The sequence below is a fragment of the Aulonocara stuartgranti genome (assembly GCF_965226115.1).
Source record: "Aulonocara stuartgranti genome assembly, chromosome: 16".
In the NCBI taxonomy this organism is placed as follows: Eukaryota; Metazoa; Chordata; class Actinopteri; order Cichliformes; family Cichlidae; genus Aulonocara; species Aulonocara stuartgranti.
Window position 1 is genome coordinate 12,175,146 of NC_138952.1, and position 14,266 is coordinate 12,189,411.

At 37.5% G+C, this 14,266-nt stretch overlaps 1 protein-coding gene across 2 annotated transcripts in view; it reads left to right on the forward strand.

Moving 5' to 3' along the window:
• Positions 1-9,070, forward strand: part of ccdc138 (coiled-coil domain containing 138) — a 19,246-nt gene extending 10,176 nt beyond the window's left edge. For both annotated transcript variants that reach the window (XM_082508664.1, XM_082508663.1), the window contains 3 exons: positions 982-1,155; positions 7,148-7,286; positions 8,517-9,070. In XM_082508664.1, the coding sequence (XP_082364790.1) occupies positions 982-1,155; positions 7,148-7,286; positions 8,517-8,643 (440 nt within the window). In that variant the 3' untranslated portion in view covers positions 8,644-9,070. The remainder of the gene's footprint in view (positions 1-981; positions 1,156-7,147; positions 7,287-8,516) is intronic.
• Positions 9,071-14,266: the final 5,196 nt, after the last annotated feature.

Here is a 14,266-nt window from a genome sequence, read left to right on the forward strand (position 1 = left end):
AGTTTTTTTTTTTTTTCCTTGTGGATTGTTGAGGAGCCAAATTGACTGTAAGAAAGAGATATTTCTTCTCCTTTGCTAATTGCTCATTTTTATATATACCAAACTCAGGCACTTAAACTAACAAAGCTTGGCCTTTATCATATGTCAGGTAAAATATGAAGCTTTTGGAAATCTGAAAATAACTTTGTCAGAGGACTGTAGCCATTACATCCAAAGTACAGTGGAAAGTTGTGAGTTAAGTGGGAGAAGATAGGAAACAGCTGGTGAATGAGTACTTTCCATGTGTAATGCATCTAATGCAAAGGGATACACTAAGAAAGGTCTCTGCCTCAGTGAGTAACCTCAAATAAGTAATCATACAGTTAGAACCATAAGTATTTGGACAAATACAGAATTTTTATGTTTTTGTACAACAATGGATTTTATAACAGCAAAGGTGTGATTGAAGTGCATTTTGTAGCTGTTCACTGGACCTCTCTGTATGAGGCTCAATACAATATCCCAAGACTTATAAACATTTGCATGTTGTTTTGTTTTCTTTTAATTAACTTTACAGTTTGTACAAGCTGTTTTTATGTATGTATAATTCTCAGCAAGAACAAAAAACAATGAAAATGGTGGGGGCTAGGCTACCGAGAGGTCTCCGAGCTTGAAATGAACACGTGGAAACCTTCAAACAAAATTCAATGAGATCTTCCACTGTTACCCTTTTAACATGATAAACATGTATGTATGTATGTAAATATATTAAAAATCGTTAGTAATACCATTAAATATAATTGTTATTATTATTTTTAAAATTATTGGGGGAAAAAAATTAAAATAACAAAAACAGCTACTTTAAATGTAAAAAACAAAACAAAACAACATATTATTTTTATATATTTTAAGACTATAATTTCAACTGAAAGAAATGTGTCATTTTCATCTAGACACCTGGAGTGTTTTTGACTGTTTCTACTTTACTCTTGTCATTTGCAGCTGATGTGCTGTCCCAGGCACTTGAAAGTCTCTATATAGAACTGATGAATGAGGAGAATCGAGGGCTGTTCATCCACTATGGAGGAGTGCAGAGGCTGCTTTCAGTGCTTCAGGGGAGTCGCACAGGGCTCAACATGCCTATAGACATTCTGATGAAACTCAGTGAGGAGTCCTGTAAGTAGGCTTGTTTTGTGGTAAACACTTTTAGATGAATGGTTATGGCGTGTTTTTTTTTTTTTTTCTTTTTTTTGTTTGTTTGTTTTTTTTCCCTTTCCCAATGCAGCTCAGAGCAAAGACAGGCTTACAGTAAAAGGCTTTGGCTTCCATTGTAATTTTATTTTTCCTATTTTTAGTGAATATAATGTGGTGACTCACAGTTTCTGCAGCGTCCTTCTGGTACATTTAACCTAAAAGGGTCAATGCTGATCAGTTCATGAATGTTGATACGTGTGCCTGCTGAGTAGCAGTAGTAGTAGTAGATTTGCATTGAGTAGCAAGACGTTTTGCATGCCAAATGTTTTTGGGCATGGTAGTAACCCCAAGTTGCTCTCTGATGCATCCATCAGAGTATGAATATGTGTGAATGTTAGATAGAAAGCACTTGGGTAGAAAAAGCATAGAAATAAAGTGCTTGTATGAATGGATGAATGAGGCAAGTTTATATAGAGCACTTTGAGTTCTCAGAGTTAAAAAGCGCTGTATGAGAACCAGTCCATTTACCATTCAGTCACTGGTATCGCACACCCTAGGAAATAATTAAAAAGTGGGAATTTCAGTTCAGTTCAGTTCATTTTTATTTCAAACATTTCAAACATGTGCCTTCACAATCATTACAAAATATCATTCCATTATTTGTTTGAAAAGGAGTAGGCTGAAGTATTTACTTATTTGTCCCTACCCCCTCAAGTTTTACCTCTCATTCATTTAATTTTTTTTGTCTTAAATTAAACAAACAACATATGAAACATATGAAGTAAAACAAAACATAACATACATAAATCAAAACAAGAAATTAGCAAGCCCCACCACAGTATAGTTTCTTTCATATGAAAAATACAGAATGTGTATATTTGCAGATACACAAGTTATGGAAAAACAACAAACCAAAACAAAACAAAAAAAACAAAAAAGAACCGCAACACCATTTCCAGCAACATTACCGTCCTGGGTTAACCCCGTTTTCTTCATTCTTATACTTATTTAAAATTAGGTTTTTATATTTTACTTTAAACTGTTTTATGTTTTGACTGTCTTTTATTTCTTCTGTTAGACTGTTCCATAATTTAACTCCTGCAATTGAGATAGACATAGTTCTTAAAGTTGTTCTAGCACTTTGTATTTTTAAATTCCATCTCCCTCTTAAGTTATACCCACCTTCTCTTTCTATGAACAATTTACAGATTTCTTTGGGAAGCAGTTTATTTCTTACTTTATACATTATCTGCGCTGTTTTAAGCTTCACCAAGTCTTGGAATTTGATAGCTTGCATTTTGACAAAGAGTGCATTTGTATGGTCCCTGTACCCTACATTATTTATTAATCTAATGGCCCTTTTCTGTATTGTAGTTATTGTTTGTGTGTTACTTTTGTATGTGTTTCCCCAGACCTCTACACAGTAGCTCATATATGGCAGTAGTAAAGCACAGTATAAAATGTGCAGTGCTTTCTGATCCAACATATGCTTTGCTTTCCCCAGGACGGCAATGCCCCGTGCCAATTTCCCCCGAACATAAGTAATGTGTGGCTTCCAACAGAGCTTGTGGTCAATGATCACCCCAAGAAATTTTATTGCATTTACTCTTTCTAAATATACATTGTCAACACATATTTCTACTTCGATGTTTTTCTTTTGGTTTCCAAACAACATAAATTTGGTTTTATCTAGATTCAATGATAATTTATTTATATCAAACCACTTCTTTAATATCGTTAATTCCTGTGTGATCATTTCCAAAACCTGTGGCAACTCCACACCTGAACACAGTATATTTGTGTCATCTGCAAATATTACAAACTTTAAAATCTCCGATACTCTGCAGATATCATTTAAGTACATAATAAACATTTTTGGACCCAGTACTGAACCTTGAGGTACTCCACAAGCTATATCCATCAAATTAGATTTATATTCATTTATTTGTACATATTGTTGCCTATTCCCTACATAGCTTTTTAACCATTCCAAAACCACTCCCCTAAACCCGTACTTTTCCAGTTTTTTTAATAGAATTTCATGATTAACAGTATCAAACGCCGCCTTTAGATCTAAGAAAACTCCGAGCGCATACCTCTTATTATCCATACATTCCGTTATCTTTTCCATTAAATCTATCAGTGCCAAAGCTGTTGATCTGTTGTTTCTGAACCCATACTGACTATCTGTCATTAATTCATATTTTTCCACAAAACTGTCAAATCTTTTTATGAAGAGGTTTTTGATACATGAATACTATCTGTTAATGTGAATAACTGTAGTCTATTTATTTAAATGATTGTACCTTACACTACAGTGATAACAAAAACAATTTCACGATTGAAAACATTTTTAAATCTAAGATACTTGGTATTTGCACAATGTTAGAAGATATTAAAATCTATTGATGCTCTGTTATCTGACAGTTTAATGCTGTTTGAGGTGGTCCTTGATTTGTTTGGGGTGTTGTTTTTGTTTTTCTTAATCCAGAATAGTTTCTTTAAAGGTATCAGCAATTATATTTTAAAAGAACATTCACAAGGGAAGCAAGGGGCAGCAACATGAAACCATAGACCGTCACTGGCATTCACCAACTCCAAGCAATGACAAGCAAAATAACCACAGACAAACCCAAAGTGAGCATGTTCTGAGTGAAACTTTTCTGAACTTCAAGGTGAAACTTTAAAGTAACTACTAATCATAGTGAGGGCGACTGTTGATTGAAATGTTACAGGGTGGTAAAGACGTTAGAGAGTTACCTAGGCAACTGGACCTTGGAATGTCCAGGACCAATAATTATCTACAAACCAATGCCCAGTGAAAGAATGACTTCCTGTATGGACATCCCATAATAATGGTAAACAATTAATTATTTAACAAAGATTGAGTGCTTAAAAAGCAATAATACAAGTCTTTTTTTTTTCTCTCTCTAATCCACACAGAGTCAAAAGTGTGTATATATATATATACTGGCTCAATCTTTTAAGGCCTTTTAACATCTCAATAGTGATCATGATGGACTATAACTGGTAGTTTCTCTTTACCAGCTTTACTAATTGATTGACCAATAGATTTACACAAGTTGGGAAGGGCACTTGAAGCCATTTCTAAACAATTGAATATGAGTTGTTTAGATGTGTCACCAATTTGCCAAGGTCTTGGAGAGAACACCTAAATTTTTACCCTTAGATGAGGCTCAGGAACAACCAAGGCTCAAGCTTGGAAGGAATTGGAAACTGTTGGAACACCAGTGCCCCTGTCCACAGTAAAGTTGGTTTTATATTGGACTTGAGAGGGTGTTGGCCAACAAAGAAGGCACTAAAGACCTCAGTAAATATCAGGCTTTCAAAAAGCACTGTACCAGCTGTCAAGCATGGTGGTGGTGGTATCATGCTCTGTGGCTGTTGTGTGGTCAGTGGTACTGGTACATTTTAGGAAGTGGGTGAAATCATGAAAATTAGGGCTACATCCGAATTCTTCAACTTCTTCTGAACTCAGCAGCTACACATTTAAAACTGGACGTGTCTCGGTATTCCAACATGACAATGATCGCAAACACACATCAAAATTGGTTTTGGAATGGATAAAGCATGCACATTTTCAGCTGCTGGAAAGCTCCATTGTCAACCGTGTTGAAAATTTATGGATTATGCTTTAAAGCAGAGTCTGTCCCAGTAAAACGATCCAATTAAATGTCCAAAAAGTCCAAAAAGAGTGGTCAGGGGTCCTGATGGACAATTAACGAAATGCTAGTAGGGGTTGAAAGACTCAAATTACCATGAAATTCATGTCCAAGATGAGTGTATGTAAACCTCTGACCACAACTGTTTTTCATATAGAAAGTGCTTTTTCCTATTACTATTATAGGATGAGTTTTCTAAAAGTGTACAATTTGTTCATTACAGTTGGAGGAAACAACACAGGAAGCTTGTGTATAAAACATGTTTCGAGATGGTAGTAGTTGGTCTTTTCTGTTCCCAAAGGCTTTAAGCAAAAAAAAAAAAAAAAAGAAGTGATGCAACACATTGGTAAAGAAGTCCCTCTCCTGACTTTTCTAAAAAGGTTATTTTAATTCAATTTAAAATAAGCACATTTATGTTTTCACCATTTCCAATAAAATGTAGAGTTCATTTTTTAAAACATATTGCATTCTCTTTTATTTAGATTCTGCTGACTTCTTTGAAAACAACTTTTTAAATGGATGGTTCAAGTTTTATCCAGCTTATGAGCCAATTTTAAAACTGTATAATTCATATTGCCTAAAAACTGGTTTTGATTGACAAAGCTGCTGTGATTACTTTGCTAGCCCTGATTTATAGACTGCTTTGAATATCACAATTTTCTTTGAGTTAAAACAGCCCTCCTGGTGTATCACTCCATATATCCCCCACATAAAAACCACATGTGAAAAATTACGTTGTGTTTTTTTTTTTTTTTTTTTTTTTTTTTTTTTCTGAACTTAGATCAATCATAACTAGTGGTCAGGCAATAGATCTGGAAATTGTGGTCATAAAACCTTGGACCCCTACCACTTTCTGTCTTACTTATTGGAAGACAAAAGAGTAGATGGAGGTGGACAAGGTTAAGATACCAGCTGCAGTGTGTTTTCATGGAAGGGTGAGTTCAGCAGGGTTATGAGCCGTATCATTTAAACTGCTGCATACTAATAAACAGCAGGACCATATGCCAGAGGCGACTGGGGACTGAGGTCTGTGTGTTTGTATGTGTGTGCAGATATTTGTGTGTTTCAAGGGGATTGTAAGCCTTGCGAGACTTGCTAATTATTCTGTTTTACAAGCAGTAATGAGGGGAGATGGAAAAGGGCTGAGGAAGAGGGGGAAAGGTTTACACCTTAAGGTTAGCAATAAAAAAAATTTTTTTAAAAATGTAAAAAGGTCCATTTATACACAAATGTACCAAACATCTGTGGTCAAATCGCCTCTTCTTGTACAGAGGTAGTCACATTCCCTACCAGTAACTCAATCTTTTCAACTATTAACCCAGCATAGCTTTAAATAACAGGACCTTGGGGAGTTTTGGTGATAACACTGTTTATTCTACATTTGATTTGACTATATTAAAAATAATTGTCTTATTGAAACATATAATTAGTTGGAGCCTTGTACCTTCTGCTTCACTGGTGGATTATGTTTGTCTGTGTGGGCCATGTTTAAGCTTACATTAAAAGTCTGGAGTTAAAGGCAGTTTAAAAATGCTTAAATTTGAAATTTGTCAAATGTACCTATAAGCTGTAAAATGAATACCAGTAGTATTCATTTTACCATAGTTATCCATAGTGATTTTGAGGGTAAGATATTGTTGGAAAAAGACTGACCAATCCATGTTTCCCTTCTTATCTTTGTCATATTATCTTTCTATCTGTCTGATCCTTTCTTATCTAAGCCCGGTGCTATTCTTCCCCATCCATCTTCCGCTGTGATTTGATGCCAGTGGCGCTGCTTCACCAGCCAAAAAAAGTCCCTCTGTTGCTCAGATTGTATTCCCTCGCTGCATGTGTGTTTTAACAAACAGCTACTTTTTCAAGGAGCGGGAATGTGACTTTTAGCAGAAACAAATGTTTGTTTACTCGAAATCGTCTTCATTTTAAGGTCAACGTTTGCTGTTATTAATTTAAGAGATCTACAGCTCCCATCTGTGAGCACTGGTGTTTTTGTCCTTTGTTTCATCTCCCTGTGTGAGTTTGTGTATGTTTGAGGTTTGAGGTCAAAGTTAAAAGTGACAATATGGAAATACAATGTTCTAAGAGACACTCTGACCAGCATATGTGTTCCTGTTTTTCTGTGTTATTCATGGTTTGTTGGTGTGTTCGTGTAGTTTTCTTGCTGGCAAAATTAAGCTGATAATTCCCATCTCTTTAGAAGTTTTGACATTGAATAAAATGTGTTGCAGATCATCAGAATTGATTGCCTTGATAATATCCTGTTCTCTTTGCTTTTGTTGTTGTGCTCATAGGCTACTTAAATTCCTTTCTGGATGCATGTAGCTGTGAAGAGTTTTTCCAAACATCCTTCTTGCTTCTTAAAAACCCTCATCTGGACCTCCCATCTTTGGAGAAGTTCTCCATCCTTCTGCAGAAGCTCTCCAACATCAGGTAGACACAGTGATGTCCATATTAAACATGGAAGCATTTCTCTGGGCGTGGCTAAAAACTACCTGCCTGCTTGGATTCATGTGTTTACGTTTGACTTCATGAATAGAAATATTTAATAGCCAATCAGCATTTGAATAGAAGATTTAGTGGAAGTGAACATGTTTTGCAACATTTATTTTGTGGATTGTCACGACTTACTCCAGGAATACACGAGATTTGTCTTTGCATTTTCAACATGGATTTGTTCATCCTTTGCACAGCTTCAGGTCACAGCTTTTTGTTTTTACCCTGGATATTGGATGCTCTTTCACTCTTTTTCAGTCCAGTCCTAATACTGCACCATTTTTTAGAGGAATGTTTTCTTTTATTTATTGGGTTGGAGATCAGTAGCAAAAGTTTTATGGAGTCTTTCATAAAATTTCTCATTTCAAAATTCGAAATGTTTGGTTCAAATCATCATGAGTCTGTATGAAGTAGGTTGGGAGGAAGGTATAACAGCTTTGTCATGGTTTGGGGTTGCATTTTAGCTTGTGATCCCAAATACACTGCCAGTGTACTAAAAGTACACCTCAATAGAAAGTGACACAATCAAACACTGTCAGTTATGCACTGGCCTCTTCAGAGCCCAGACCGCAACATTATTGAAGTGGTGTGGGATCATTTTGACAGAGAATGGAACAAAATGCCGCCAACATCCAAAGAAGAGCTTTGATTGTGCTTCAAGAAGCGCATTTAATGTTGGAGAACTATTACCGAAGATAACTGAAAGAAATTACAACAAAGCTTGGCTATAAAAGCTCAGGCTGTGTCGAATAATACATTTGGTCATAACAAATATTGATTTTTAAGCTTGTTAGAATGTTGTAAACGCTAAATTTGCTTCTTAGACCCTGTTTTCATGTACATTTACAGGTTTTATTAAATCGCTTTCAGCTCCCATTTTCCTTAAAAGATATAAAGAAATGAGGGGTGGGCGCAAGACCTTTTCACATTACTAGATTTTAAGGGATATGTTTGCTAGCATTTAGCATATTAGCAGTCTAATCAAACAACCTAAACAATGTCCCAAAACGTCTTATGTTGTGCCATGGAGCACTAATTTGTATTTTTGATATGCAACATTGGAGGCTAGAGACATAATGTGAAATTTGAAACAGCACAGTAATGGACTTTGTTCACAGCAGGTAGAGACAAACACTTTGTTTTTCATTTTCTTTCAACTTTTTCCAGGAAGAACCATCATCTGTTTGAACTTTCCTCCCTGCATCTCCAAATAGAAGAGCTGCATCACAAAACCAAAAACACACACGCTTTCCTCTGCCTGAACCTTAGATCGATCCTCCACAACATTAAATAATACAATTCTCATCGTGTTGGTCTGCAGAAACTTATTCAAGATGACATCCCTTCTCCTTCACTATTTCAACACTTTCCCTGGATTCTGTTTGGGTTTTTTTCTTCTTTTTGAAAGATTTGCTTAAACTTCAAAAGTACATGAAAACAGCAGCTCCACCCTGGTTTACCTCAGATTATAACTGGAGACATGCTTTCTTTATTAGTAATACAATGAAGTGTTTGTATTTTATTTGTCATAAGCACTTTGATTTAAAGCTGTGTATGTTTTAAGTCTCTGACCCATATTTTTTGTTTTCCAAAATGCAAATTGTTCTTTTTTTGGAGATCATAAACCCATTTTTCCATATAAAAGTGAGTGTCACTCTTGCCAAGAGAGGTTGTGACTGTAAAATGGTTTAATGGCAATAAACAAAAAGAACTGAAGCATATTAAGTTTGGATGGCACATGAAGTACTGAACCCCCCACCCCCCCTGTGTTTTGTATAAACTTGTCTCATTTCTTTGTTCCAGAGCAAGTCTGAGTTGACAGAGAGTAATAGTCAATATGAGATGCGCTAGTGGTGGTTGATGGAACGCACTGGAGCAATTACCGTAATTGTCGGGCTATAAGCCGCTACTTTTTGGACAAGCTTTGAACCCTGCGGCTTTTAGTCAGGTGCGGCTTTTCTATGGATTGTCCATGATTTTTGTGATATCGTAAGACGATTTGGTTTTTTTGTTCCGCTGTTGTACGGCACTACGTTGCCTGGCGGAAGGATCGGGGTTCAAGAGTGGTATGTTGGTCACATGTCCATCCGCCAGGCAACATAGTGCCGTACAAGTAGCGCGAAAAAAAAACTTCAAAGTAGCCCTACGCGTTCAGCGGGAGTCGTGGATGACGAGCGGCGATAAACTTGCGAAAAGCAAGTTGTGCTCAACTCTACCAGTGGATTCTGACAGCGTGGAAAAGTGTGCAAACATCCACGATCACCAACGGATTTCGAAGGGCTGGACTGCTGCATGATGAAGAGGAGGACACCGCCACGGCCCTTCAGAGGGTGTTCGACTCCGACACTGACAATGACAATGAGGATTTCTTTGGTTTTGAAAGTGACAACGAAGGAAAGAAGCTGAGAGTGGATGACGAAGCCATCCTGAGCCTGTTCGTTTCCGACACTGGAGAAGAGGACTTTGGTGGTTTTAGTGCGCAGGAAGATGGTGGTGAATGACTGACTTTTCTTCTTGTTAAAGCCGTGTCACTGCACCTGAGCCTAAAAGGTAGTCTGAATCAATTTTTCTGGTGTGCTGTTTTATTATTATATTTACATGCTTCCAGCTCCCGTTTTTGCTCGATGACAACTCGTACCTTTCCACTCCCCTTTTTCTCCCTCCTCGCGCTCACAGACCCATAACGTGTATGGCAGTCCATTCTCCCTGCAACACGGACTACACTGCCCACGATGCTACATTCTTTAGAGCTATGCTTGTAGCATTCTGCCTGTTAGCTTAGCACAACAACAACGAAAAGGCGCTCTCTCACCCAGGAAACACACAGTCGCAGAGAGAGAGAGAGAGAGCGTCGCCCTGTAACCATGGCAACCGTAACGCTGCCGCCTGGAACAAAAGAACGTAGCTGTCAAACAAAACCCAAACAGTCCTGACCTGCGACAAAATGAAACAGGAAAGTACTGCAGTGTAATCCATTTATTTCAACAAAGTAACTGTATTCTGAATACCACCTTTTTAAACGGTAACTGTAACGGAATACAGTTACTCATATTTTGTATTTTAAATACGTAACGGCGGTACATGTATTCCGTTACTCCCCAACACTGATGATAAGTCAATATTGAAACACCTGCGGCTTTTGGTCAGGTGCGGCTAATGTATGTACAAAACAGGATTTTCCCCTGATTTTAGCTTGTGCGGCTAATATTCAGATGCGCTTTGTAGTCCGGGAAATACGGTACAGCTGATATTTCAAATATAATGGAGTCATTCTTTGGTGAATTTAAAGGTTATACATGCAGGTTTTTTAATATCCGCAAAGCAAATCCCCAATTAATTACGTTTGTTAAAGTGCAGACTTCTGCTCAGGTTAGGTTTTTGGAATGAAAGATTTGTGTTCTTAAATCACGTGTTTATTGTAAGATATAGACTACCATGTACTCTGTCATTGGGTTTCTTTGTAAACCCCAAAAAACTGATTTAAATTTGCACATGATTTGATTCACTGGTAAACATGACTCACTTCCTGGGAGGCAACATGTCATTTTCAGATAAAACTACTGATTTATATTGACATTTTCCTCTTGTTTCTCCCAGTAAAAATCTGAGCGACTTCTGCTCCTTCTATGTTTTTGTCGGTGCCATCATCTCCAAACCATACATCACAGCAGAGCTCAGTGGCATCTTGTAAATCTTCCTTTTCACTGTTGCTGCAATCCTGTCACAAATTACCCCTGGCACTCATCTCCACCCACTCTACCCTGCTGCACTCTCTTCTTCACCTCATTTGTGCACCTATACATTGCTTTAGTTTGATTGTTGAAACTCATCTACCGTCACTATTTCTACTCCTCGCATGTTCACCTACCCCTTCAAATGTGTTCTGTCCTGCTTCTGCTGACTTTCATTCCCCTTCTCTTCAGTGCAGACCTCCACCTTTTCAGACTGTCTTCCAGGAGAGACTTCCCAGAGCCCTCCTACCTGACCTCATCTGTCAGCCTCTGCCAATTTTAAAAAAAAAAAAAAAAAAAAAAGGTGCTCTGAGCCAATCTGTGATAAAATCCCACCTGTCCAACCACACACCTCATCACATTCTCATACACGTTCTGCACCAGCCTCACATACTTTGCTGCCACTGCTGACTTCCTCATAGTTACCACAGTCCCTGGAACCCTATCATGCTTTCTCTAGATCCATAAAGACCCCGTATAACTCCCTCTGACCTCTGTAGTTCTCCATCAGCACTCTCAAAGCAAACATCACATCTGTAGAGCTCTTTCTCAGCATTGATCATCACCTCACCCCGACTCTTTGCCATGGCGTCTTGGCATGGCTCATCAACTTATTCCATCTGTAGTGCATTTCTCTTCTCTTACTGTCCAGCTTCACATACAATTCACTATAAGCCTTTTCCTTTGCCACCTCTCTATGCCGTATGTCCAGCCTCCCTGTACTACTGTCTTCTTCCTTCATCTCCCACTTTTTCTTTCCCAACCCCTTCCTTTGAATACTTTACTGTACTTCCTCATTACACCACTCAGTCTCCTTGTCCTCTTTCCGTTGTCCAGAGGATACATCAAACAGATTCTTGGCAGTTTCTCTCAGCACTATGGCTGTACCTTCCCAGTCATTTTGTAACTCTTCATTACTACCCAGAACCATTCTCAATTCCTTCCTGAATTTGGTGCAACATTCTTCCATTTTCAGCTTCCACCCTTTAATCCTTGCCTCTGCCTTCACTCACTTCCTGTTCTTGAAGTGTTACAGACTACCATCCAATTCTGCCTAATTGCAGAAAGCACCTCGCAGTGTGTATGCACCACTTTAATCTGTGTATAAAGTCATTTGTATATTTCTTTGTTACAAGGAATACCTGTGTTATATCCATCTTTGATGTTTTTCATGTCATGGGATGATAATGGATAACAACGTAGCTTTTGGCCAGTAGCTCTGTTATAAATAACCTACCTTCAAATCTGCTCTCATTCTCCTGATTCCTGCACGCTGCAGAAGGACAAACCAATAAATCCACTTACATCTACTTAAAGTCACAGGCCCTAAAATTCAAAGCTTCAGGATTTTGCTTAAGAATTATAAAGAAACTTTTATTACTATGTTTGAGGTTGCACCAACAATTTTATTGATCAGTTGTGTGAGTGATGTGTTTATAGTTAGAACTATAGAACAGGTCATTATCACTCTTAAACATAGGGGCTTTAAATCATATGATATCTTTATCATATCTCTCTATAGATAGTGAGCGAGAGAGAGCGAAATTATCTGTCTCTCTCAGAGGGAGAGAGATTTTTCAATTATTCCTGTATTCCTTTGTTGAAAGTAAATATTATATGTTTGTCCCTTGATATGAAAATAGAATTAGGAGTATCAGAAGACCAAATGTGGATGAAAATTATTTATTTGCTTGACTTTTGCTTCACACTTTTGTAAGGTCAGTATACAAAAGAATAAACTTAAAGTGTTTGTAGTAGCACATCAATATGTTCTGAATTTGTCTTAGAGAAGTCTGAATAATTTAATCTTTCGGTTCAGGCCATGTGCTGTGGTTAATGAAATCTCTGTCAACGTCAGCATGTTAAATCCGCTGTTTCATCCTCATCTGTCTCTCTTTGGATGTAGTACAGATTGAGCTGGAGCTCAGCATCCATTCACTCGTCACTTTCAGACTTCGTCAACTCATCTGTTGCTTTGGCAAAGCTGCAATCTGGAGATGTTGTGCAGAATGGTAACACGTGCAGTCTGTGCCATTTAAACAGTGTTGTCAGGTTAAAACAATGTTTCTCGATGAGCAGTCAAGTTATCCTATAGGTACCACTGTTGTGGATACACAAAGACCAACATTTTCCTGTTGGAAGCAGCTGTCAGAAGATGGGTACACTGTGGTCATAAAGAGATAGACGTGATCACTAACAATACTCTGGTAGGTGTTTAAATGATGCTTACTTGGTACTAAGAGACCCCATGCATGGCAAGGAAATATGCCCCACAGACTGAACAACTGATACTGGCAGATGGATCCTTGCTTTCATGTTGTTTACACCAAATTGTGACATCTGAATGTCAAAACAGAAATAAAGACAGAACAAGCAATGTTTTTCCAATCTTGCCCAGTTTTGGTTAGCCTGGATGAAATTTTGGTCTTCTGCATACCTTAGTGGTTGTTTGAGTTACTGTTGCCTGAAGCAGTCTGGCACCTCTGGCACTAACAACCATGTCACATTGAAAGTCGCTTTCCTAAACCCCTTCTGTTGCTCAGTTTGAACTTCAGCAGGTCCTCTTCACCGCCTCTACATGCCAAAATGTGTGAGTTGCTGAAATGTAATTGGCTGATGAGAAAAAGCCGTTAAATACCTTTTTAATTACACCTCACAAAGATGTTTCTCTAGAACTAACCAAATATATCTTAAGTGTAGTTCATTAGCCTTAATATAATCTCGTTCCCTTTGTTCTACTTCGACTGTACTGTAGTTAGCATGCAGTAATAATGAATGTTAAAAAACACTGTAATTGAAAAGAATGCAGAATCATAAAATATGCTATCGCTATCTTGTGGTCTCTCTCATTATAGGCTTTACAATTCTAAGTGTTGCATTTGATTGTCTAAATCAAATGCAGTCAGATGCCAAAACATTTAGACATTTCCAACATACATATTTATTTAAAAACACAATTTTGAATTATCTCAAGCATCTTTTTCTGCTTTATATTCTGTGATTAAAAAGTGTTCTCATAGGTGCATGTTACAGAACATAGTGTGATATTTAAGTGGCCAATAACTGTGTTATATACAGCTAATACAGATCTTTTCTCTAAGAGACATCTGCAGCAACGTGACTGAAACGCTCCAACAAAGGATAGACAGAACTGATGGAACTCACTGTTGCTATTTATTTCAGCTA